Source organism: Perca flavescens, chromosome 3, assembly GCF_004354835.1.
Source record: "Perca flavescens isolate YP-PL-M2 chromosome 3, PFLA_1.0, whole genome shotgun sequence".
Taxonomy (NCBI): Eukaryota; Metazoa; Chordata; class Actinopteri; order Perciformes; family Percidae; genus Perca; species Perca flavescens.
In genome coordinates, this window is record NC_041333.1 from 6,713,742 (window position 1) to 6,740,801 (window position 27,060).

General features: G+C 41.6%; 1 protein-coding gene across 1 annotated transcript in view; it reads left to right on the forward strand.

Moving 5' to 3' along the window:
- Positions 1-26,778, forward strand: part of nlrx1 (NLR family member X1) — a 43,448-nt gene extending 16,670 nt beyond the window's left edge. Inside the window, exons 5-12 of the mRNA XM_028574349.1 lie at positions 2,340-2,571; positions 7,744-8,911; positions 12,058-12,241; positions 14,460-14,555; positions 15,871-15,957; positions 21,755-22,006; positions 24,356-24,560; positions 26,072-26,778. Of these exons, the coding sequence (XP_028430150.1) occupies positions 2,340-2,571; positions 7,744-8,911; positions 12,058-12,241; positions 14,460-14,555; positions 15,871-15,957; positions 21,755-22,006; positions 24,356-24,560; positions 26,072-26,209 (2,362 nt within the window). The 3' untranslated portion in view covers positions 26,210-26,778. The remainder of the gene's footprint in view (positions 1-2,339; positions 2,572-7,743; positions 8,912-12,057; positions 12,242-14,459; positions 14,556-15,870; positions 15,958-21,754; positions 22,007-24,355; positions 24,561-26,071) is intronic.
- Positions 26,779-27,060: the final 282 nt, after the last annotated feature.

Below are 27,060 nucleotides of genomic sequence, written 5' to 3' on the forward strand. Positions count from 1 at the left end.
AACATATTACTGGCGATTTTCAAATCGTTTCCCAGATCTACTGTCACGAAAATGTTTGTCTAAGTAATCACCACATCACAGCCACCTACAAAAAAAAAAAGATGAAAACAATATAATCATTCAAGTTCGGGTCGAGCTGGTTTCGATCTTGTGGCATAAATATAATAGCTAACACCCGAGTCTGCAGCTCTACGCAGTGAGCTATCGCAGCTCTATATGAAACCCTCTATATATATTCCAGTCAGGTATTTATCAACTACGTCAGAAACCAGGTAACAATTTGTTTTGAGCTGATCTAAAACAACTGGTTACCTGGGCTTAGTTGAGGAAATACCCAATGATAGTTTTCACGTTTCTTTCCTCGCATATACGGCCATATGGACTACTACTTCATCACAGCCACCTACTAAGCTACACATTGTGACTGATACATATTTTTTTAACAGTAACGATAACTCGTGGTTTTTTTCCTGGGGGGGCATACCCCTGAACCCCTAGGGAGAGTCCCCCCACAACAAATACCAATATAACCCCTGACTATAGCCTACCGTTGGCTACTTTGATTCAATTTTATTTGGGTATTTTTCATTTAATCCTACTTATTAGACTACTTCTAGTCCACCACAATTCAGAGTCAAGTAGGCTATTGAACGTTTTACTTAAAGGAACACGCCGACTTATTGGGAATTTAGCTTATTCACCATAACCCCCAGAGTTAGACAAGTCGATATATACCCTTCTCATCTCTGTGCGTGCTGTAAGGCTGTCTGACAGCTCCAGCGGCATCAGGCCAGCACAGAACATGCAGGTGACTGGTTCCAGTAATCCTACTGCTCCGAATAAGTGACAAAATAACGCCAACATGTTCCTATTTACATGTTGTGATTTATAGAGTCTGGCGTGTACAAAAAACAACGTAACATGAGACACAGCCGTCTTCTAACTGTAAACAAACCGGGAACTATATTCTCAGGCGGAAGAATATAGTACTTGGGCGGAGTGATATGCTCGCAGCAAGCCTGTCTGAGAATATAGTTCCCGGTTTGTTTACTGTTAGAAGATGGCTGTGTCTCATGTTACGTTGTTTTTTGTACACGCCAGACTATACAAATCACAACATGTAAATAGGAACATGTTGGCGTTATTTTGTCACTTTTGTCACAATTGGGAGCAGTAGGCTAGTTGGAACCAGTTACCTGCAGGATCTGTGCTGGGCTAAGCTAATGCTGGAGCCGTCAGGCAGCGTTACAGCACGCACGGAGATGAGAAGGGTATGTATCGACTTGTCTTACTCTGGGGGTTACAATGAATAAGCTAAATTCCCAATAAGTCGGCGTGTTCCTTTAACTATTTATTTTATAGCTTTAGTTACTTTGCAGCATCAGATTAATAATACAAAATAATATGAATAAAGTATGATTTATTAAAGTGGATAAAGATGAGACTTTGTTGTGGTGAAATTTAACGTAAGATAAAGGTAACAAATAGGCTATTTATGTGATGTGATGGCAACTGACATAATGCAATGTCACCTATGTCAAAATTTTTAAATGCGTATCTGATATTATCTGACCCATGTTATTTATTAGCGTATAATTGTGTCTCTGTCAGGCTTCAATCTGTGCTTTTTTAGTAGTTGTTTTAGGTCTATTTAAAGTTGCTTTATGAGTAAATCATTACTTAGACTACTTCATTTCCATTCAGTAATCAGAAGAAGGCTATGTGTTAATCTGGTCTAACTCTCATCTTTAACACAGAAGTACTTAGGCATATTTATTAGCTCTCTCTGCCTCCTGTTAACAAATATATGGGCACAAACTATTGGACAGGATATAAGAAAAAATTTGTATAGTAGTTTCACTACGCGTACAGCCATTCATCCACTCCTCTACACAGTAATAATAATTTATTGTAATCTAGAAGATAGTGATGAGCCAAACAATGTATTTTCAGGTGGAAGAAGTTTCCATGGGCTATGCCTCCTGTACAACAGTTTTTCAATTCAATGTTAGGAGTGATAGCAGTAATTGTATAACATTTATGGTCTACTTGTATATGGTTATTGAGTAAATTGGTGAAATTATATTATGTAGTATTTTGTTAGGTATCTCATAGGTTTCTCATTGGTGAGTGCAACGGTGGAGCGTATATTGGCGGTTGTACTCATAAAATTTCTTCATGGTTGGCAGGTCTGTAGCTGTGGTATGGTATGAATTTGATAAAAAAAAAACTATATTCAAAAAACTGAACATGGGCATGGGGAGTTACAATGACTGCAGCATCACACTGCTATGAGTACATTATGTTAGTAATAAAGTGATGAATCCCCTCCCTCATAGAGTGGCTTCCTTAAGGGACCTGGTGAGCAGGAAGTACCTCCACCTGAGAAAACACCCCCTGCTGAGTGGGGAGGGAAACCAGGCCAAGGATGTGCTCTTTGTCTTTAATGGGATGGAGAAGATGAAACTGGACTTCCGAATTGGAGCCACAGAGCTTTGCAGTGATCCTAATGAGGCGCTGCCTGCAGATGTGGTGGTGGTGAACTTGCTGAGGAAATATCTCCTGCCCGAGGTAAGGGACAGTCCACTGTCACTCTTCTGTTTCCCTGGAAACTGTCTTCCACTGTCATATATCTATTTGCTATCCTGAAGTGCAAAAAGCTGACATGCTGGTTTCTGGTAATGTGGAGCTAATTCTTGGTTCCCTTTCTTAAAGTGAGAATGTGAGAATGTTGCTGTCCTTCACTAATATCCAGTGGAGGGCTGGACCTGTCTTAAATAACAGGGAGCCTACATTTTCCTCCGCTCCAGACCATTATTTTAAACTGACACGGACAGGTATTTGATGCCAGTTTTTTATACTTTTGTTTGTTACCAAATAAAAATACAGGGGATCAATGCTCAGCCCTGCAGACTTCCAGCAACTTGAAGGGAATTTCTCTTCACTAAATTAATACATTTGTGAGTAAAAGTAGGGCTTTGCACTATGGGTTATGGACCAAAAATCATATCTCAGTATTTTTAGGCTGAATGGCGAATATGATATATATCTCTGTATTTTCTACAAAGTCAAGCCACATGGGAGATCTCACAAGCACTTTTAATAAAACAGTCTGGGATCAAATAAAATGCAAAGGTTTTCCTTCCCTGTTTAAAAAAATACATGTAAATGAAAGATCTTATAAAATAAATGAAGGGGTGTGAATCTTCGCTGGTCTCACTATTCAATTCAGTTAACATTATCCTGTCAATGATTCAAATTGATTCGATATCACGATGCGTCACCTCCTAAATATTATTATATATTGCTACACATGGTTTTCATCAACAAATTCAAGCATTCCGATATATATGAACTCTTCTTTTTATTGTATCTGCTTTTAAAAAAGATACTTCCTGAATGTAGTGGAGTCTGCACTCGATGCAGAATCATCTAGGTCCACATCGCGATGCATCAATGCAATTTTTAATTTCAACACCCCTAAAATAGTCTATATTAAGTAAAAAGAAGCTTATCTCTCAGAATGCTTCTTCATTTGTTTTCTATAACAATAACTGACTGAGTACATTAACAGGTTTTCCTCTCCTGCAACAGTAAAAACCTATGCTGTACATTTACAGTTTGACAACTTTACTGTAAATTCCTCCTCTTCTCCGATAGCAAACAGCCTTCTGCTCTGAGAGCATCTTCCACCCACTCTCACTGGCTCTCTTTCACAAAAAAAGCTACGCATTACATGAGTCATAATTCTCAATTTAGCCGTGTTTTTCTCCAACACTCAATAAATGTTATTTTGCGTTTCAACTTGTATATTGTTTTAAAATTAAGAGGCATTTAATCTGGGTTGACCTCTAGCTCACCAGTAGAGTGTGCGCCCCATGTAGGTTGAGGCCTTGGTAGATAAAATAAATCAATTTCATTTAAAAAGCCTAAATACTGCCAAGCACTAAGTAGGAGCAGTATTTCTGTTAAAAAGTGTTCTCAGCAGAGTGGTGGGTATAGTGGTGCAACGGTTTGGATTGTATCACCGCTGTCACAGATCTACGGAGTCCCCCTGGTCCCACTTTGTCAAAAAAATTATTTATAACTATTTTGTGGCCTCAAAATACTATCTCGTGGCCTCAAGATACTATCTCTCGTGGCCTCAAGATACTATCTCGTGGCCTCAAGATAGTATCTCATGGCCTCAAGATACTATCTTGTGGCCTCAAGATACTATCTCGTGGCCACAAGATACTATCTTGAGGCCTCAAGATACTATCTTGTGGCCACAAGATACTATCTTGAGGCCTCAAGATACTATCTCGATACTGGTTCTTTAAGTATTAAATGAAAAACAAAAGTTATATTTCTCTCCTGTTTTTTTTTTTTTTGATCCGAAAAATGATCCGATCCGTATGGAGCCCCCCTGGTCCCACTTTGTAAAAAAAAATTAATTGGCCTCAAGATACGTATCTCGTGGCCTCAAGATACGTATCTCGTGGCCACGAGATAGTTATAATTAATTTTTTTTGACAAAGTGGGACCAGGGGGTACAGATCAGATCATTTTTCGGATCAAAAAAAAAAGAAACGGGAGAGAAATATAACTTTTGTTTTGTAAACAAGGAACCTTCGCTTATGCAACGCTGTCAACTGAGGTTGGTTTACATTTGAACCTCTTTAATAACAAAAACTTGATTTCAGTTGTAAAAATAAGTAATTATAAACATTTTTATACAACTTACTTTGAACATTTTGTTATTTATTTAGAACATTTTACACACCACACAAAATAAAACTCTTCCTTACCTACAGCTCTCCTCCCAAAACCGTCCCTGCAGCCTGTCAGCCTGTCACCAGGGCATAGAGAACAACACTGTTGTGTGTGTATCAGAGGAAGTGTAACCACACTGCGACCTGTTTCAGCTTGCCATTAAATTGTACCAACAGTTGTGTGCATGGAGGTACCCAAATTTGACACTGATTGATTTAATTTGAATCGGTACCCAACCTAACTCAGGACCCTAACTCTATGCTTTGAACACATTGCATTCATGTAACCGTGGCAGTAAAACTGTATTTCACACTGTATTTGTTCAACTTTGCAATTAACCCACGGTCCACCCGCGTGCCAAGATGAGAGTTGCCGTGTTCCTGCCCAAGCAAAATCAATTAAAGGAGAATTCCATTCAATTTCAACACGTAGCTCTGTTGTTTGTAAATTAGGAGTACTGTAGTAGCGAGAAAAACGAAAACAAACAACAGGCTTAAACAGGGCTTAAATGGGGCAAGTTTTAAACGTGTTTTTAGCGTCTAAACATGTTCAAAATGCCATTACAAGTGCTTAACCATGTGCAGTTATTCCTTCCGAGGGAACACAGCGAATTTGACTGCAGTAGATGTGACACTAGTCGATTGCTGATCTCATACAATCCAATATTCCAAAATGTATTTTTTCCACAAAAAAAAACCCGATTTGCTGAGGTTCTCTCCATAGCAATGAGTATGTTTCAACAGGCTGTAACCTGATACCACAGTGGAGCGAGCAGAGCTGCAGTTCAAAACAGCTATCGCGCATGTGCACAGGTAACCTAGCAACGGTGGACACTGTCGGCAAAAGCAGGGAGGAGCCAAGGGGGTAAGCTTCGCTTCAGAACTCGAACCTCCTATGGCGCCATTTTGATGCTACAAAGCAATCACCTCCCGTTAGCATTCCACTGACTGCCATTCATTTGGACGTCATTTGACAGCAAATAACTTTACATCTGAAGCGTTTAAAGAACTCTATTTGTCCATTGTTTATTTCTAAAGAAACACAACAATGTATAAAAGGCTCCATTACCCTGTACCTCACGTTATGGCTCCGTAGCAGACGTTTTTGTAAAAATAGGCTAACGATTGTGTCACATAGTAGAGGAATTATCATATAGTACAGGAGAAGCTCGCAGGCAGTTTCAACTTACATGAGCTGTTTAGGTTTAATTACTAATGTTAACTAGCATTTTAGTTAGCAATAATTAGCCTGTGCCCATGTTATGTCCTTACATATACCTACACTCTCAGTCTCTGCAAGATTGGGAATGATTGAGATTTCTCTTGGCATAGCTACCAGAAGACCTCCAACTTTCAGACAGGTTCCTCACGTCACATTTACGTTGTCTCTCTCAGTTGGAGGCTGCGCAGTAACTCTAGCGCTCACCGGAAAAGTGCTTCTAATAGCCTTCACTGGTCTCCGCCCAGAACAACGGGATCTGTTGGTCCATTCTTATATACTGTCTATGGGAGGAGCTCACAGAGCTGACAGACGGAGCTTGGAGTTAGATCAGGACTAATATGAGAAAATGGTTTGAGTTTGTGCCTTTCCAAATTGCAGCAACCAAATTCAATTTCAATTCAATTTTATTTATAGTATCAAATCATAACAAGAGTTATCTCGAGACACTTTACAGATAGAGTAGGTCTAGACCACACTCTATAATTTACAAAGCCCCAACAATTCCAACAATTACAGTAATTCCCTCAAGAGCAAGCAGTGCGACAGTGGCGAGGAAAAACTCCCTCTTGGGAAGAAACCTCGGACAGACCCAGGCTCTTGGTAGGCGGTGTCTGACGGGCCGGTTGGGGATATGATTAACAGTGGCGATAATAGTCAAATTAATAATGGAACAGTGACTTCAAATGGTAATGAAGAGATATTTGTGCTTGAGCTTTCACCATCTACCCCTCCGCAGCCGGGAGATTTTACAGTTGTGGCTGGTTGCACTTCAGCTTGATGGGCAAACTTCCTTGCGAACATTACGTGAGAGAGATTACCGTGTTTGCAGCGAACATTTTGATGAGGACAACTTCACCGAAAAGAACGTCAAGTCCCGGTATCTGAAGGCAAATGCTATTCCAAAAGCGAAAAGACCAGCTGCAGACAAATTGGAGATAACGTCTTTATGATTTATACTTTCCAAGGCTAAAGTAATACTCACACTTTTTTTTTATTCCTGTGAAGAAATGTTTCACGGTGTTGGTGAAATGAAATGGAAAAAAAAAGATAACCCCGACCATCAAACTCCAAAAACTCCTCTGTTGCTCCACATCGGATTGAGATGAACTATCCATCTGAGCTGATATTCTAAAAAACACTGACACAATCCCAAAGCTCCGTCTTTGTCTCTCCCTTAGCTGACTGTCAGTCTCCACCGTTGCTAGGTTACCTGTGCACATGCGCGATAGCTGTTGAACTCTTGAACTGCAGCTCTGCTCGCTCCACTGTGGTGTCAGGTTACAGCCTGTTGATAGATACTCATTACTATGGCGAGAACCTCAGCAAATCGTTGTTTTTGTGGAAAAAATACATTTTGGAATATTGGATTGTATGAGATCGGCAATCAATGAATTCAACAGAGGTATGGATTAACACAACTTTTAGGCCTTTCTGTCACATCTACTGCAGTCAAATTCTCTGTGTTCCCTCAGAAGGAATAACTGCACATGGCTAAGCACTTGCAATGGCATTTCAAACATGTTTAGAGGGTTACACGTTTAAAACTTGCCCTGTTTAAGCCTGTTGGGTGAAAAATCTAGCAGGAGGATAACTCGGTGTAGGCAGCACCGTTTGTTTTCATTTTTCTCGCTACTGACAGTACTCCTAATTTACAAACAACAGAGCTACGTGTTGAAAGTGACCAGAATTCTCCTTTAAAGTAACTGAGGCGTAACAAGCTTGGGCATTGGAAAATGTATTCTAAATAGGCTGCTGTATTTTTTTCAGGCCAGCATCTTGGTTACCACCAGACTGTCTGCCCTGGACCGTATCCCACAGAAGTATGTGAGTCGCTATGCACAGATTTGTGGCTTCACTGACCCAGAGCGCCAGCGGGCCTACTTCACCAGCCGCCTGCTGCAGCAGAGTGAAAAGACTGCATGTAACCATGAGGCCCAGTCCGTCATAGAGCTGCTTTACCTCAACCTTCAGAGACAAAGCCAGCTGGCTACAGCCTGCTTTCTCCCGTCCTACTGCTGGCTCACATGTGCTACCTTACACTTCCTCCATTTCACTGATGCCAAGGAACCCATCCGCACACTGACTGGCATATACACCAGCTTCCTTAGGCTCAACTTTGGAGGTGAGGTGCTGGGCACAGGGACAGGGACAAATGTGCCTATACAGGAGCACCAGAGTTCTCTGATGTTGTATGTAGTTCGTACAGTTGGGAAACTTGCTTTTGACGGTGTGACATACAAACGCACGTCATTCTCAGAAAAGGAACTGGAGCAGTGGATAGGAGGGAAGACCAAGACGGATGAGGAGCTACATCAGCTAGCCATGTTCCGGACTGATGTGCTAGACTTCTTTTTGGCTCCCAGTGTAGAAAGTGTTAAGCTTTTACCAGAAGATCCCAGTGAGAGTGATCAGAGGCGGTATGTATTTGCTGTCCCAGCCATGCAGGAGTACCTAGCGGCTCTCTACGTGGTTCTCGGAGAGAACAAGTCTGCTCTGGAGAAGCTGACCAATCAGGTGTCTGTGGTCATTGGTCAGACAAGTGAGGATGTCAATGCCCTCGTTAACATCCTTTCGAAGTTTATCCCCCTCCGAATATTCGCTGTATTCAACCTCCTTAAGCTTTTTCCGAAGCTCTTTGAGAAGATCAGCAGTCTGAACAAAGGCAGCATTGCCAAAACCATGGCAGCTGAGATGTTCCGCACCGAGGATAGCTACAATGAGGATGTCCTGGATCAGGTGGAGAAAAGCCTCCTGGGAGTCCATGGCCCCCAGCCACAGCAGTACAGTAAAGGCCAGCCTTTTGAGCTCTACCCCATCTTCATGGGTGGACTGTTGCATTATGGTAACCGTGTCCTTCTCCAGCAACTTGGGTGCAGCATTCAGAGCACCACTGTGGCCCAGATCACACATGTCCTTAGGAAGTACCTTGTCAGAGGTAACCTATATGTTTCTTGCTTGTTAGGGCTGGGTTAAAATAATCTCCAATTAAAATCAATCTTTCTTTCAATTGAATTTTATTTATAGTGTCAAATCATAACACAAGTTATCACAGGACACTTTACAGATAGAGTAGGTCTAGACCACACTCTATAATTTACAAAGACCCAACAATTCCCCCAGGGGCAAGTTTGTTTTTATTGTTTGAGTGATTTAATATGGATTTGATAAAATCCTGAAATCAAACTTTTAATATATGCCTTTTCAATAATGTTCTTAATGTAAACATTTACCTGGTGCATTATAAAAAATATTGGCGGGTTACTTCTTGCTTGTACAATTTACAGCAGTTTTCTGAGAATCACTTTTATATCCAAATAAAATTGGTATTGTAACCAATTTTAAAGTAAAGTAAATACATTTCTCTAATTGATATTGATTCAGAAATGTAGTCGGGTCCTTGTGCATTGGAATTGATTCGGGAAATCATTGGATATACCCAGCCCTATTGTCTATACAGTATGCTTTGTTTTCATGTTTGAAGAAGTTGAGATTACCTTAGTATATATTACACATCTATTGACTTTAATTTGATATTAATGATTCTATTGGTTAACTTAAAAATGCTTAAAGCCTCTGAACACCCACAAAGGTGTTTTCAGTTCTTCTGGCTGATTGGACTGGTTGAAGATTGGCCTGAGCTTTGGTGGGAACTTATTAGGTCACTAATTCTTTCTACCAATAAGAATGATAAAGCTGTCATTTTCCCTGCCCTAACAGGTGTAACAGCGCATAGACTTCCAGTCCATTCAGACCAAGCATGTATTGAGCAGTTAAAATCTGTAGTGTGTTGGATTCCCGTAGGGTACAGATTTGATCATTGGCAAATTATCAAAGATGTTTTATCAATATTAATAAAGTTATGAATATGGTTATTAATAACTTTATCAAATCGACAAACAATCAAAACGGGGCACCGCCCTGCAAGTCAGGGACCAATAATCAAACTGTGGAACAGTCTGATTTCTGTGAAAATCCTTTAAAAGGAAACAAAGGAAGGGGTGATTTTGAGCACGGACCTGTTCAGCCAGCAATTATTACAACAAGCACACAAATAATCACAAGCAACTGCTAATTAAGTATAATAAGATTTATTAACTTCACAATTATCAGTAGCTAATCAATAATCCTTCAATAGGATTGATATTCAATAATCAAATTTTTACAATATCACAAAGCAAAAACAAAGCAGCATGGACACGTCTGTGTGTGTGTGTGTGTGTGTGTGTGTGTGTGTGTGTGTGTGAGAGAGAGTGAGTGAAAGAGGAGGGGCTGTGTCGAAATGTAGTTCTAACAGGCAACTACCAAAATGGCTACTCCGGTGAGCTGCACATAACTATTTAGCCTCAAGAGGGCGGTAGTGGCGCTGGGTGCATGAGGAGGGGCTGAAGAAGCCGGGGGGGTTGCTAGGCAACGCGCCCGCTTAGCCGGTATGGTAGTTCCTGTGTTAGCTCTGTACAAACGTAAGCCGATTCCACGTGGTTAAGCTATCAGCGCTAGCTCGGGAGCTACGTGGCTAGCTTGTGTGTGTGTGTGTGTGCGTGTGTGTATATAATTAGTAAAAGAAGAGTAGAGAAGAAGTGTAAAGAAAAGAGGCACTTTGATCTTAGTTATCGAAAATGACCAGTTTCCCTCAGCCCCTCCGGTCTGGACCACACGTGTAGTTAGGACAGACTGAGACTTTTGACTTATCGAGGGAAACGGCCACTATAACCACTCTAGTGGCTAACAGCTGATTTACCGCGATTATCTCGCGGACAGTAACTAAACTCCGTGAAAGGAGTGACTTAGCAGGTAGCGATTACAGTTATACCCAGCTACTTAACACAGCCTAATCAACAGTATCGTGATCAATTATACATTCACAGAAACAGATTAATAATCATATATGGACCATTACATGATTACAATCAGATCACATTAATGGCAACAATGGTAGCGAACCCTTTGCTCATTAATAAAACAAACCAAACACACTAGTTCTAATGTCTGCCCAGAACTATGTTAAAGCCTCCTTACTGTGGTTATTTGTCAGTTAATCTCTCGCCAGAGTTTAACAATCCGTTTCGTCCAGAGCAGTGAACGACACGCAATCCAGGTCGACAGCAAGAAACGGAGCGTAGTCCTTTCTTGGATCCGGGCTGATTAATCCCGCTGCAGATAGAGGAAATACTGGGCCAGTAGGCTATTCCTCGGATCCCCTTGGTATATCAGAAAGATATAAAATGTCCCAGCTCAATCTCGACCAGCGAGGTGACGCTAATTGGCTAGTCCGGACTGCCTGCACCCCCTGTCGGTAAAATGGATTACCGTGGAAAGCAAAGAAACACAAACGCCGACAGCTTTTATCCTTCCTCCACCTCCTAGTGGTGGGGTGGTGCATTCAAAGGCCCGACAGCCAATGGGAAAAGCGCAACCTTGTCACAGGTGTGAAGCAGTTCTTTGTCTCACCTCCAGTCTGCCTTGCCCCCCCTCGTGTTGAAGGTAGAATCTCCATTTTGGCGACTCTGCTTCCAAGTGGTGGCCTGTAGGAGTTTGGTGAAACTGGCTTTGGGATTCACATGTAGGCCAAGATCCTTTGTCTTGCCTTCCCTGTGTCCTTTGTCTCTGCAGTCAGCTCAATCTGAGCCATTTTTGGTTAAAATCAATGTTTAACCAGCTTCTTGGTCCCCAACAAGTGTTATTACCTTTTTAGTTCAAATTGACTGGGTGATACGGGACATGGTGCATGGTACACAATGGTAGCTCAATCTAGTCCTTTCTATCCCTCCTGCAATAATTGCTACTGTTGCAGGATGAGTTCAGTAGAAGAGCATCCAAACCAAGCATCTAAATGAGTTAGTTTACCATATGATAAAACAAGAAAGCCCTCATTTGCTCCTAACTGGGCAGTGTGAGTTGAGACAAACTAAATCTAAAAACGTATGGGTGGAAATGTGTCCCAAATTGTATACCAGGAGTAGTAGCATATGTTTGAGCCAAGATTGGAGGACGTGGTACATGTTTGTGCTCGCCAAGTTCAACTATTTCCTTTTAGACAGAAAGCTATGTGAATAATGAGTCTTTTATCTTATTTAATGCTAGAGCTCAGCAAGCCACAGCCACCGGAGGAGCTGATGGATCTACTAGTCCTTCTGTATGAGTTTCAGAACCCCAGACTGACTGCAGAGGTTCTGGCCTCAATCAGAACCATCCGCCTCACCAACATTCGTATGACGCCACTCAAATGCTTTGTACTGAGTTCTGTGCTCTCATGTACCCCTGCAAGGTAAAGTATGGGTTGTGCTTTTGTGTTGTGCATTTCTGTATATTGTTATTGTTAAATTGCTTTTTATTTTTCATTCACTTCAATGGGAATCCAAAAGAACAGGAAATCTGAACTAGGGTTGGGCGATATGGACAAAAAATCATATCTCTGTATTTTTTGGCTGATATATATATATATTCAGCAGGAAAGGAAAGTCCTCTTACTTTCAACTGCTTTTATTTTCAGCCAACGTAACATGCGTAAAACTTGTATGAATATAAAAAAATTCAACTGCTAAGAACTAAACTGAACGTTTCACAGACATGTGACTAACAGCAATGGAAAAATGTGTCCCTGGTCAAAAGTTAAAGTTAGTATCTGGTGTGACCAGCTGCATTACGTACTGCAGTGCATCTCCTCCTCATGGACTGCACCAGGTTTGCCAGTTCTTGCTGTGAGACGTTACCCACTCTTCCACCAAGGCACCTGCAAGTTCCCAGACATTTCTGGGGGGCATAATTCTCGCCTTACCCTCCGATCCAACAGGTCCCAGACGTGCTGGGATTGAGATCTGGGCTCTTTGCTGGCCATGGCAGAACACTAACATTACTGTCTTGCAGGAAATTGAGCATAGAACGAGCGGTGTGGCTGGTGGCATTATCATGCTGGAGGGTCATGTCAGGATGAGCCTGCAGGAAGGGTACCACATGAGGGAGGAGGATGTCTTCCCTGTGACGTTCAGAAACATTTGATTTTGACCATCCTTTGTTCAGGGACACATTTTTCCATTTCTGTTAGTCACATGTCTGTGAAACATTGTTTAGTTTAGTTCTTAGTAGTTGAATTTGTTATTTGAAAATAAAAGCAGTTGAAAGTGAGAGGAAGTTTCTTTTTTTGCTGAGTATGTATATGTATACACACACACACACACACACTTGACTTCACATGTAAATGAAAAATGATATTATAAACTTCCTTGGACCATGAAGCCGATTGTTACTGTACGATTCTCTAGTTTATCACTGAAGTGTCTGAACTACACTGCAGACTGGATGCTCTTCTCAGAGTGACGGCTGACTCATATAAAATATATCGATATAAGTCATAACATCGATATATCGCCCAGCCCTACTGTGAACTCTGAACTGGAGTTGCAGCTTCAACTTTGGCCTTAAAGGGGCACTATGCAGTTTTTTTTAGCTTAATTTACCTTAACTGAACAGCTTCAGAATCATTGGGATGGTTATATTTTTTTCGGGTTGAATGGTGGTCGTCTCGCTTCCCCCAGCGCCTGTGAGCAGAAAAAACACCCATGCAACTTTTGGCTGGCGAGCCGCCAAAAAAGAAGCTGAAAGCATTGTCGGAGTAACAGAGAAAGAGGAAACGGCAGACTGGCAACACTGTGTAAAAACTTGCTTGGTCAAATATAAGCTGTAGGGGGAGCTCTATAGAGAAACCTGCGAGCAAAAAGCCAAAACGGCATAGCGCCCCTTTAAAGCTATAGTGCGTAGGTTCTGTCGCCCCCATGAGGAATTCTAAGTAATGATAACGAAACTGTCGGCGTGTCCACATGATACAAGCTTTAGGTGATCGCGCACGCGCCCCCAACCCTCCTCCACACAGTTTTTAGCAGATAAGGAGGACAGGAGGATTAAAAGCATGATGGACTCTTCAGAAGAGGTAATTATCTTCACTTGAGTTTCTGTGCGGGAAAGTTACCGGACAACACAATCTTCTGAGTGAAGTCAACTTTATTTGTCAATTCTGCAATATGTGCCAGACATACAGAGCAATTGAAAAGACATTTCTTTCCGACCAACGGAATAATAAGGACACGTACAACAAATAATATAAAAGATAAGAAATATGTATACAAATGCTTGAAAATCTAATTTCCATACAACAGAGCCTGATCCCGTGATATCTCCTAATGGCAGCTAAAGAGCAGTCTATTCAAGTGACTAAATATTGAAGCTCAGTGGAGTTACTAAACCCAAGCCTTTTCTGAACCTGTCTGAGCCATACTGTCTGGTCCTAAAGCAGATGTTATGGTAACTATAGAAAAAGAAATCAGCTCTGGTCTCTGTTGTTCTTCTGTGCTGTGTGGGTAGGTAAAACAAGTATTGGCACGCTTGCAGAATGTCTGGGTATGGAGGTATTGAAAATATTACCCTGAAGCAGCCATGTAAAGCCATTAACATGAGAACTGTTTTAAATGTGTTCTGGTGTCTTCCTGTAGTTATCACCTTGAAGAGCTGGACCTGTCCTCCTGTCTCCTGACTCATGAAATGCTTCAGATGCTGATGCCGTCCTTCAGACACACACATAACCTCAAGTGAGACTAAATCATTAACACTTCTGTTGTGGTTTGCAATCAATAACAAAGGAAGACCTCTGAAAGGAAATCCGTGTTTTGTTCATGATGCTGAAATGTTCATGTTCAGTAGAACATGAACATTTCAGCATCATGCAGTTAGCAGTGATTGTAGAACTATTGCTAAGTGAATGCAAAGATCAGAATCCAGATGCAAACCTGTCATGATACAAGCTGCAAACTGCTGACATTCACACTAGACTGAACAAGTACTGTAATTCAGATTTTAACTGAATTACAGTTAAAATCTGAAAAACACTTGCTATCAGACTTTGAATTGACCCATCTGGTTCTAGGTAAATTTAGCCTTCCTAAAAACACCCACTTTTGTCAAAGATTGTAAACACTGTATTCTGTTGAGTTTAAGACATTTGTGGCAGTATTATTATTATTATCAAGTAGATTATCTGTCCTTATCAGCTACTACATTGCATGTTCTGTTTTATTTCTGAAAGTCATAAAGTAGAGCATTAGATGTGTCTGAGAATGATATGAAGTTACCACTGTTCCAACCAGTTTTTGTCAAAATAAATCCTTAATTCACAGAGTAAGATGTAAACATTTTACAGCTCCACACGCCATTTTTCCCTCTGTGGTCTCTCTCTGCTCCGCGTTGAGCAGCTGCCCGCTAAACAGCGGCTTGTTGGCAGTTCTCAGTTTATCTTCGGGATGTTGAAGGTCTCCAGCACACCTATGTCTAAGTTAACATGTAGAAACGCACACAGCCCTGTGAGAGCTGTTGTATCCAATAAAATAATGTCAGAAACTGCCCACTCTGACAATGATTGCATTGCAAGTAATAAGTAAAGTAATATTATTTTTTTAAGGAGTAATAAGTAAAGAGTAACATATTACACTTCCTGAGTAACTTGCCCAACACTGGTCACAACACTGTAAAATGTACAGCACTTGTTGCTAACGCTGTACAGCTGAAAGTCATTTGGAAGAAATTTGGTTCTGCATAGCGTGTGTACTTCGTGCAGCTGCGTGCCCAAACCGTTACAGCCCTATATATATATATATATATATATATATATACACACACACACACACACACACACACACCGGGCTGTAACGGTTATATACTTATATACTTACTGTGTATTATTGAATAACATCAGCCATATTCTTTAGAAACAGCATGACTTGACACAGCCCTCATTACTGCCGTTTATAAATGCATTTTTGTTTACTTTGGATGACTCCCATGCTCGTCATGCATGTGTATGCTGTGTGTGTTGTGATTGTTGTGTCTGCCTGTCTCTGTTGTCCTCAGTCTGCAGTTTAACAGCCTGGGTCCTGAGTCCTGGTTCCTCCTGAGAGATCTGCTACTAGACCCCAAGAGCTCTATTAAATCTCTAAAGTAAGACTAAACTTTTATTCATGTATTTGTTTGTTTAGCCTGTGTCCAAAGGAATCATTTATTTGTACTGTACTGCTGTCTTTTAATTTGGAATACAGTGTTTCCTTTAGGGGTTTTTTTTTAGCAGTGGGGGCAGGTCTGTCCGAACAACATCCCAAATCATGAGGTGGTTAAATACACATATCCTACAGACCACAGAAACTGAGATTCACTTCACAATAACCTCCTACACTATATTATAAAAGTTAATTTTAACATATAAACAAACCGGCGTTATCACATATTAACGGCGATGATTAGCTAAGTAGACTCTAACGAGTGTGCCGTGGAGAAAGAAAAATAAGGCTTTCATGACAACTCCTGCCATAACTTCGATCTAAATAAATAGTTAAACTATACAGATATATTTGTCCTGTATGGTGTCACACAACAAACTCCACATGTATGATATTCACGTTTTCCTCAAGAACGCAAAAACCAGACAGAATGAAGAAAAGGAATAAATAAAAGTCTGCTGCCTCTCTAATAGCCGGTACACACCAACCAGACGGCCGACCCTCAGCAGAAAAGCCAGTCAAAATGGTCAGTCGGGTCCCCAAGGTCCAAAAAACTGCCTCGGAACACACTGAGGCGACACCGACTTGAGAAACGTAATACGTCTCCATAGCAGCAGGTGGTGCTACTCTGTATTGTTGCCCAAGAAATGAAAACTGGCAGCTGATTGGACGAACGCGTCACATGGATTTGTTTTCTCCGGAAATTCAAAGCCAGACTGTCATGGTGGCTCGTTCAGAATAAGCTCTCATATTGTACTAAAATAGTTCACTGAAACATGTTTCTGAAAACATTTTAAGCGAGAAATAGGCCATGTAGTTGCTGAATCTGTCTTCATTTCAGCTCAACAAAGGTCAGTTTAAAAGATTTTCGTCAGATTTTGAGAGACTCTAGAGTATCTGCAGTATCGCCGTCCACTTGCGTATACAGGCTTTCCGCAACTACATTGTGCATCTGCCCTATTTCTGATACTGTGGCGGCAGATATTTTGGCGTGGCGGGCCGCAATTTCCAAATCACCATAGAGGAAACACTGCAATATTGAAATTTGTCCCCATTTAAAAAGGTTTACATATTTACACATCGTGGTTTGATCCCTTGCCCTGCAGTTCCATGTTGTAAATGTGTGTGAATGTTTATCTGGTGAGCAGGTGGCACCTTTTATGGCAGCCTCAGCCACAGTGTATGAATGTGCGTGAATGGTGAATGGTTCCTGTACTATGTAAAAGCGCTTTGAGTAGTCATTAAGACTAGAAAAGCACTATGTAAATATAGTCCATTTACATTACATTTACAAGAATTACAAAAGACAGACATATTGGCCACAGTTCCATGTTGCATCTGGAGACTGTACAGAAGGGCGTGATTAAATCATGAAGAGTCCATCAGCAGGATGTTTTAAACCTCACATTATTTCAACAAACGCAGTAACAGACAGCTGTGTCTGAAACAACCTGCTGCAGCCTTTGGCCTGTGGAGAATCGTCCCCAGCTCCTGGAAGTCGGCAGCGATAACCTCTGTCTCAGCTGCTGGTAACTTCAACTCAGCACACCTCTCTCTCGGACACAGAGACACAGAGACAAATGTAAACACAGAGGAAAAGGTGAAGATGAGCTACAACCTATGGCAACGATCCAGACTAAGTAGAAAGACAAGTCCATCTTTGCGTACATTTCTACATCAGAGGGGGCACTAAGGCAAGCATGGAGGAATTTAACACAGACTGTGACTGTGCTGGGCATCCTGCTAGCCAGTGTGGAGCTGGGTGGCCTCCGTGCCAGCGATGGTTTCCAGCAGGATGTCTGGAGCTGTGATCTCCTCTTGCTGTGACTTGGCAGGATACAGACAGGCAGAGGACAGAAACTGTCGAACAGTAATCATTTCTCCTCAGTTGTTGTTCAGGACTTGTATGCGTCAGATGTGATGGTTAGTCTTTGTGGTACTTGTCCTGCCCCCTCCTTCACTGTGAATGGACAACTGGGTAAAACGTGACATTGTTGAGTGCAGCTTTATACCCAAAGTTAAACATTCTTCAACTCTCCAAACTTACAGCTCAGCTTAGAATGGATGCTCAGCACCTGGTCACGCTGCTGCTGTTTATAGCATCACACACTGTGTGTGTGTGTGTGTGTGTGTGTGTGTGTGTGTGTGTGTGTGTGTGTGTGTGTGTGTGTGTGTGTGTGTGTGTGTGTGTGTGTGTGTGTAGAGCTCCCATTGCAAAGCATTAAAAACATATAGTGGCATCAGGAAAAAGGCTTTGATGGACACACAACTCTACGAGGTACAGTGCCCTTAGTCACTGTGGACAAATTAGTTAAGTAGAGGCAATGTGCAGAGAGACATGAGACACTAAGAAGCTTTCTTTAGTAGAAAGTAGCTGCTGGTCTGCACCAGTCACATTTTCCACATGAAATAAGGCATACATACATAACATCCATTTACTACACATGGGGCTGAAAAGAAATACAACAATAATAAACCATCCCATAGAAATTCTGTATAAAATGGATTTGGGATTATGTATAATGAATGCCAAAAGCCAATAGCCTAAATGCATTCATAGATAGACATGTTCTTAAATAGTGCAGGTAAAATTTACATCAAAAGATGAATAGAAAAAAATCCATAATAAACACTACAACTCAAGAATTATATGGGCAATCATTTCATCACTTTGTGTTATACAACAATAGTAAAATGGATCTCTCAAGAGTGCAATTAATTCATTACATGTCTCCCTATACAAGGAGTCTACAGGCCTGCATTCAGAAAATCCCATAATTAGCAGGTCGCATTTATGGTGAAAGTCAACACCATAAATGTTACTTAGAACCCTCCACAATATTATATGTACAAAGTACAAAAAAGATCAAAGTCCCAAAAGGTTCATACAGCATGCATCAGTGCATACATATATAAAGGGGCACAATCAACCGGATACAGTGGGTAATGGTCCTGATAATATGTACACTACTGGTCAAAAGTTTTAGAACACCCCAATTTTTTTAGTTTTTTATTGAAATTTTAGCAGTTCAAGTCCAATGAATAGCTTGAAATGGTACAAAGGTAAGTGGTGAACTGCCTGATGTTAAAAAAAAAAAAAAAGTAAGGTTACCCAAAACCGAAAAATAATGTATATTTCAGAATTTTACAAAAAGGCCTTTTTCAGGGAACAAGAAATGGGTTAATAACGTAAAGCTGTTCTGTAGCAATGGAGGTTGAAAGTTGGTGCTACCAATTCCCACAGGTGTTCCAACCCCCTCTGTTTGTATAAAAGTATTGTTGGAACACACTGTGGTACCATACCCTCGTGAGAATTATTTGAACAGTATTGTACTGCAGAAAGTAGTGTGTTGCTATAAAAGTGGTGGAAAAAAGGCAATTAACAATGGAAGAGAGACAGACCATCATAACACTTAAGAATGTTGGTCTTTCCTACAGAGAAATTGCGAAGAAAGTCAAGGTGTCAGTGAGTAAAGTATTCTTCACCATCAAAAGGCACTTAGAAACTGGGGGAAACTCTGACAGGAAGAGGTCTGGAGGCCCAAAGCCACAACAGAATCAGAAGACAAGTTTCTGAGAGTCAACCGCTTGCGTGATAGGCGGCTCACAGGACAACAGCTTCAAGCACAGCTTAATAATGGTCGTAATAAGCAAGTCTCAGTTTCAACTGTAAAGACTTCGGGCTGCCGGTTTGATAGGTCGAGTTGCAGCAAGAAAGCCATTGCTAAGACGTCAGAATAAGAAAAAGAGGCTTGCCTGGGCCAAGAAACACTGCCAATGGACTACTGAAGACTGGAAGAAGGTGCTATGGACTGATGAATCAAAATTTCAAATCTTCGGTTCATCACGCAGGATTTTTGTACGCCGTCGAGTAGGCAAAAAGATGGTTCCTCAGTGTGTGACATCAACTGTCAAACATGGAGGAGGAAGCGTGACGGTCTGGGGCTGTTTTGCTGGATCCAGGGTCGGTGATTTGTACAAAGTGAAAGGCACCCTGAACCAAAACGGCTACCACAGCATTTTGCAGCACCATGCAGTACCCTCTGGTATGCGCCTAGTTGGTCAGGGGTTCATCCTACAGCAAGATAATGACCCAAAACATAAGTTCAAGCTATGCCAGAACTACCTTAACAAAAAAGAACAAGATGGTAAGCTTAAAAACATGGAGTAGCCAGCACAGTCACCAGACTTAAACCCCATTGAGCTGGTTTGGGATGAACTGGACAGAAAAGTGAAAGCAAAGCAACCTATAACATATAACATATTGGTTTATAAATTGATTTCTTTTTTAACTTAAATTGTTTATTTGTTCTATTCTTTCATTTCAGAGTACAATAAGACATTGAACTCCATGAATTTCAATAAAAACCTGGAAAAATTGGGGTGTTCTAAAACTTTTGACCAGTAGTGTATATGTGTATGTTCATAAGTATCCAGGACAGGGAACCCCTCAGATGAAACTTTAGTACAAAAGGTATATATAAAAAATAATGTACAGAATAAGGGATCACATAAATCTTAAGAATTCATTCATTAATATATAAAGACAGGGTTGGTAACTATTTCCAATATACACGTTTTTTATATATATTTTTTGAAATGTTTTTTGCCCCCAAAAGGCAGTAAATAAATTCTGGGATCTGAAAAAGATCTGTCATATGTAGCTGCTGTGATCCTGTAAAAACGCCCACCAATGAAATGCCTTCTTGCCCCACTGCGCATACTCTACCCCTCCCGTGTACGAGCCTGAGCTCAAAGCACATCATCCCTGCCGGAGTTATTGCAAGTCTGCTAAAGAATGGAGGAGAAACTAGCAAATTTTCCAAAAAGGCAAAGAAAAGAGACTGAAGTTCTGCTTTGTAGCAGCGGTGCTCGTGCACGTCTGCATAGGCGCGGGAAGTGGGGGTGCTGGAGGTGTTGCAGCACCTCCTGGTGGCGAAGCTTTAAAACTGCGATGACAATAAAATTATACTGTAAATACATTTTACTATTTATTCTCTTTACTTATATTTATTTATTGTTTGTTTATCTTTGTGTCTTGTACTTTTCCCCTATCCCTTGCTGCAGCAACAGTGTGAATTTCCCCGTTGTGGGAATAATAAAGCATTTTGAATCTTGATCTGCCTGCTCACATGTAGCTCTGTGCGAGTAGGACCATATAAAGTATGAAGCGTGTGCAAAGACCACAGCTGCTTTCTAAGTTTCTGAACATACAGTGACGCTTCCACACAATGCTTCTGTTCATGTAGTCATGCGAATCAGCAGCACAGAGACTTGACAGGGTGAATATGGCAGTAATAACCGGTTTCAAAGGGGTGGTTCAGATTTTTGGACATAAGACCTTATTTCCAAGTTAGCCAGTGTGTCATTTATCAGTGGAGATAAATGTCTGGGTTTTGGAGTAAATGTGCAGTAAGCCCTATGTTGGGATATAGTTTGTAAGCACCGTCAGCTCAGCTGTACTTCATGGAGGGGGGGGCGAGTGAGTTTTTAAAAGGAGACAGAGGTAGAGTCTGCAGAATACAGAGCCTGTGTAACATAGTATCTTTAGACTATGTGGACTGTGGACCCCCTCCCCCGCCAGCACCCCCTGCTGAAAATATCTTCCCGCGCCTCTGCACGTCTGTATGTGGTTTGGGAGGGGTTAGACAGAGCGCAGAGGAGATGCTTCTTTCAAATCTAGCTAGCTTTTTAACATTACCAACCCCTCAAATGTCTCACTGATCCAATGTGTTCTTCAGACTGTGTGATAACCCTCTGCTGGAGTCTGGAGCCTGCATCCTGCTGGAGGTTTTGCCAGAGAGCCAGTCCCTAACACACCTGTCCCTGATGCACACTGGGTTGGGGGACCAGGGGGCCTTGAAGCTGGCTGAGAGGCTCCAGCAGCACACGGGGCTCCAGGAGCTCAACGTGGCCTACAACAACATCGGAGACAACGCTGCTCTGACTCTAGTGGACGCCTGCAGGGAACACCCCAGCATTCACACTGTGCAGTAAGCAGCTCTTCACTACATCCACAGCTGTGTATACTCACATCATATATGCTGTACATACATACACAATATATGCATATTTACACAGACGGACACAAAATGCAACGGTCTGTCCCCCTCAAAGCTTTTAATGTGATGTGTAGTGTAGAAACGAAATGCTGCCTCATAATATTTGCTGAAACAGTAAGCACAGCAGTCCAAGACAAGCCAAAGTCTGCAGGCTTCATAAGACAGACACGGATCAGAGATGTACTTTGGCCCTAAATCATAAAAATGCTTTATAAGGGGGCTTTCACACCTGGAAGTTCGGATCAAGGTCTTGACCAAGGTTCATGTTTTTGTATTTGAGCCGGTTAGTTTTGGTTTCACACTGCAGTTATGCAAGCTAACTAAATAACTATACATGACAAAAGTACGTCCTGTCGTCATCACATATGTGAGCCACATCTCCCAACAGTTGTAATTGATTAGTTTGTAGACGGGGAATGTACTTGTAGACATGCCTGTCCTCTCGAATCCTCTCTGTGTGTCAGAGTTTTTCCAGCTGACCGCTGCCACGGCTCTTTTTTTGTTGCGTTGTTGAGAAGCAAGACACGGGAATTTCACTTGGCAACATGGCATCATGTTTTTGCGTAAATATACACGCCACTTTCATAAAGCAAAATGGCGTTGTTATTGTACGCATTTTCAGCTATCCACGTGTATGCCTACGCTGTATACAGCTGATGTAAACGTACCCACCACGTGGCCTCGCCACGTTGCGTGTTATCGCGAGAACGCAATGTACTATCGCGAGAACGTCACGCCTGTAAAAAAAAAAAAAAAAAAAGGATTGGGTTTAGGAAAAGAACACAGGGAAAGGCTTTAGTAACAAAACAGTGACAAAAACACGGAAAATAACAACAAAAACACGCTTAGGAACACAATAAATGGTTGGATTTAGGAAAGAAACATTGGGTAAGGCTTATTAAAACAGAAAAACAAACAAACAGCTGAAAAATCACTGCACGCGAGACGCAAACCCAGCTGTCCCGGGTGAAAGTCCTGTGTTTTACCCATCCGCCACCCCAACCTACCTACTTACTCAATCCCCCGTTCCTTTATACTACTTGCTACGGCGGAAATTGACTCGCAATGTAGGTCAATGGCGGCCGATTTGCGTTGATATACACGCAAAAATGCGATTATGCGTCTTGATAACACGCAAAAACGGAATACAAATTGGCATGACATAGATACGCCAATTCATGAGATCAGTCTGCACTTGGGGTTTGAGGAGCTGCAGCATTTATTCAGAGACAAACTGAAACCTACACTGTACATTTACTACCACTTTAGTAAATTGCTAATTTATTCTCTGCTTCGATAGCCGATAGCTCTCTCTCTCTCTCTCTCTCTCTCTCTCTCTCTCTCTCATGTAGAGTAAGCACTGAGCTATTCCTTAAAGGAGCTTCCCCGGTCTCATACCCCGATGATGGTCCGGGGGAGGTTTCACACCTGTAATTTTGGTAGTCCAGACCAAACAAGATAGGTGTGAAAGCTCTCTAAAGCTCGTTACACACCAGTGATGTTTTTTGGGGCGATTAATTCACACATCAATATTTTTTTTTTAACCGTTGTTTTTGTCATGAATACTTTCACACAGAATGTAAATATTACGCGTTGATTAAGCAACACAATTTTTTTACCGGAACAAGGTTGATTTTTCTAAGCTTTCGCACCGCAAACAAAGGCATAAACCATGTTAAATCACGTTGTATTGTTTACTTGTTATGAGGATCATAATTCAACCATGCCTGCAAACTAGCCGTTTTGAATGGGAAAATGTCAGCCACGTGAATTGTGTAGATCCGAAGAGTTTTTATTTTGGGTGGGGGGGTCCAAGACCAGGTGCTAATACGGCACTGGTGCCTTAAGGACCATTATAGCAGATAAGAAGTTAGCTCTCCATCCTCCACCGTCTTTATTTACAGTCTCCACCCAGCTTGCAGGCACTTCCTGGTGGCTGAGCCAGCTTCATAGCCCCCGTCAACGTTGTAGTACTCATTTTTACTTTGTCTTGGACTGAAGAAGAGTTTGATCTGTTTCTGATTGTGATGGAAAGTCACCCATAACATTTTTTAAATCACTTCTGACAGTTACCAATGACAAACCAACACAGGGGCACTGAATATGAATACTAATGAAAGCTCTGGCTTAGATCTTGGTTGTGTAAAACACAGATGGACAGACACTGACACTATGCTTTAGTGTACTGTATGCTAGCTGTTACACATGTAATTCATGAAGAATGTCACTGCATTCTTAGTAAGTTTCTGTGTTGATGTAGTGTCTTGTGTCTTTGTGTAGCTTGTATCTAAACCCTCTGAGTGATGTGGGGAAACAGGCCCTGTACGTTAGAGGTGTTCCCAAGAGCCAGAGCGGTCTGAGGGTCAAGGTCCTGGCTTCAGTCACTGAGGGCTCAGACATCTCTGAGAACTGGCACCCCATTCTCAATGTGATACGAGAGAATGCCTCGTCCTGGGACCGCCAGCGTGTCAAGCAGCAGCTTCAGGTACACACAACTATGCAGTGAAATTAGGGAAAAACCTTAGGATGACAGAAAGAGGAAAGTCCAAAACTGAGGAACATAAGGGTTAATGCCCGACGAGGTTTCCATTATCAGGAATTAATGGACAACGGTGGGGGCAGAACTTTTCAGCTCAGCTACAAGCCAGAAAGCTAATGCTATGCTAGCAAGAGCCAAAGTCAATAACATAATGTGTACAGTTGGCCATCAGTAAAAATAATTTGACAGTATGTTTGACAAGCTAGCTATCAGCCAATTTTATCCACGATGTTTACATTACTGTTGAACGCAGCCTGAAGTAGCGAACTGAACAGTGAACGGGATGTAAGATAACGTTATTCGCTGTGAAACAAAGTCAATTCAGAGGGGCAGTGTAACTTACTTCTTGCAGCTTGTGTGTTAGCGCCATCCTGTGGTGTTCAGAGGACGAGGCACAACACAGTGTTGGAAATAACAGATTCACTCTTTTTTTTATGTAGCGCATTGATTTAGAAGAGTAAACAGTCAGTTTCACTAGAACGCCCGGGGGAGCATGCAAAAGCGGTACCCAAAGCGTAACGGTGGGGAGGCAAACGTCAGTAATTATCGAGAGGTGTGAGCTGCAAGGTCTGTGGTACGTTGCCATTGCAATTATCCCATTAACATTGATTTGAATTTAAGGCCCAAAACTCGTCTATGTTGACTATAGCACCCACTAATGGCCGATCTTCACCAAATTTGGTACAGCGCCTCGGAGCAGCATGTCAAACAAGCATCACAAGTTTCATGTTGATAGCAATTACTACGGCAGAAAAATTGCAATTGCAAATGTTACAATGGAGTTATTGGCCAAAACACATAAATGTTGATTATAGCGCCCCCTGGCCGATCTTCACCAAATTTGGTACAGAGCATTGTAGTGTGATGTTGAACAATAATCTCATAATTTTGCTGGTAGTATTTAATTTGGCCAAGATATGATAGAGTTTGTGTTTGGTAGCTAGCTAGGAAAATTAGTTTGGTCGTAAAATGTGCATACTTAACTTTTAGTCAGGTCCATCTGGAGATGCTAGGTACCAGGTTTCGTGCATATTGGTTGCATGGCCTAGGAGGAGTTTGGAAAAGTTGGGTTTGCATATTATGAAAAAACGTATTAGCGGAATTGGCCGTGGCCTATAACAGGAGATTCAGCTATATGCTAGATGAAGCAAACGCGTGGATATGAGATATTGAGATGGCATGTGGCTCAGAGTGTAGAAAGGGTCGGCTCTGAACCACTAGATTGGCGGTTCGATCCTGGCTCCGCCGGCCACATGTTGAAGTGTCAAGCAAGACACTGAACCCTGAGTTACACACTGGGCGCTGTAAATGTAGCTGTCTACTGCTCCTAATGCTTAGGATGGATTACAATGCACTAATTGAATTTCACTAAATTGTATTGTCAGTTGTATGTGACATGTAAGAATAAAGTTTGTGTTGTTAGGTGTGTGTCAGTCACCCAGTCTCCCTATGTCCAGGTTTTCCTCCGGGATCTGGAGTGGGGCCGTCGGCAGCAGCAGAGCTTCTGGAAAAGGCTGCACTTCCGCAGGGTGGAGAAGGGTGTCCAGCAGACTCTACACATGCTGGAGAAGGACACTCTACCTCCATCCACATGAAACCGCAAATAACCAATAAACACCAAGAGGTGAAAGGGCAGTATATGTTTTCAGCAGCATATCAGGTTTAAATCTGTGTGTCCCCACACAGGAGAAATATCTGCAGCTAGTCTAAACTGGAGGTCCAGGGGATACATTTTCATTCAACATTTACAAAGTAGCTTAAAGACCCTGACTTTGTTTAGCACTTCCTCAACTCAGAGATTTCAAAACCTCTTCAGAGAGCTAAAACATAGTACATACATAATGTAACCCTGATTAAGTCAGGACACTTGCATCAAGGTTTTAACCAGTTATTGCATATATATATTAGGGCTGTCAATCGATTCAAATATTTAATTGCAATTAATCAAATATTTCGCACATTTTGTATCTGTTCAAAATGTACTTTAAAAGGGATTTTTTTTTCTCCAAGTTTTTAATGCTCAAGAGCTATTTGAGACTGGACGTACTCCGGCGGTAACTCAGTTCACATCAACAGTTCATGCAGATAACTTTAGTCTGGTGGAGAGAACCATCTGGAAGGGCTTTGGATCTCAACTTGCCATTCAAAAACCCTTTTTCTTTATTCCCCCAGTTTCCTCTATGTTGATTTTGTAGTGGCAGCCCACCATGGCAACATTTCTGCCACCATGGTATCAGAAATGGGGCAGCACAAAAGGCTGTCTATAAGCAGTGATTGTTAGAGTGCATGTAGGAGAATAGCGCAGACATGTGCTTCACACCGCGAGTGTGCACGCGCACCACTTGGCGGAAAAGGGAGAGAAAGAAAAAAGAGTCTGCCGCTGTCCAGAGGATAACTAGCCAGTTGAGATTGCGTGTGTGCGTCCTTGAGAACTGTAAGTCTAATA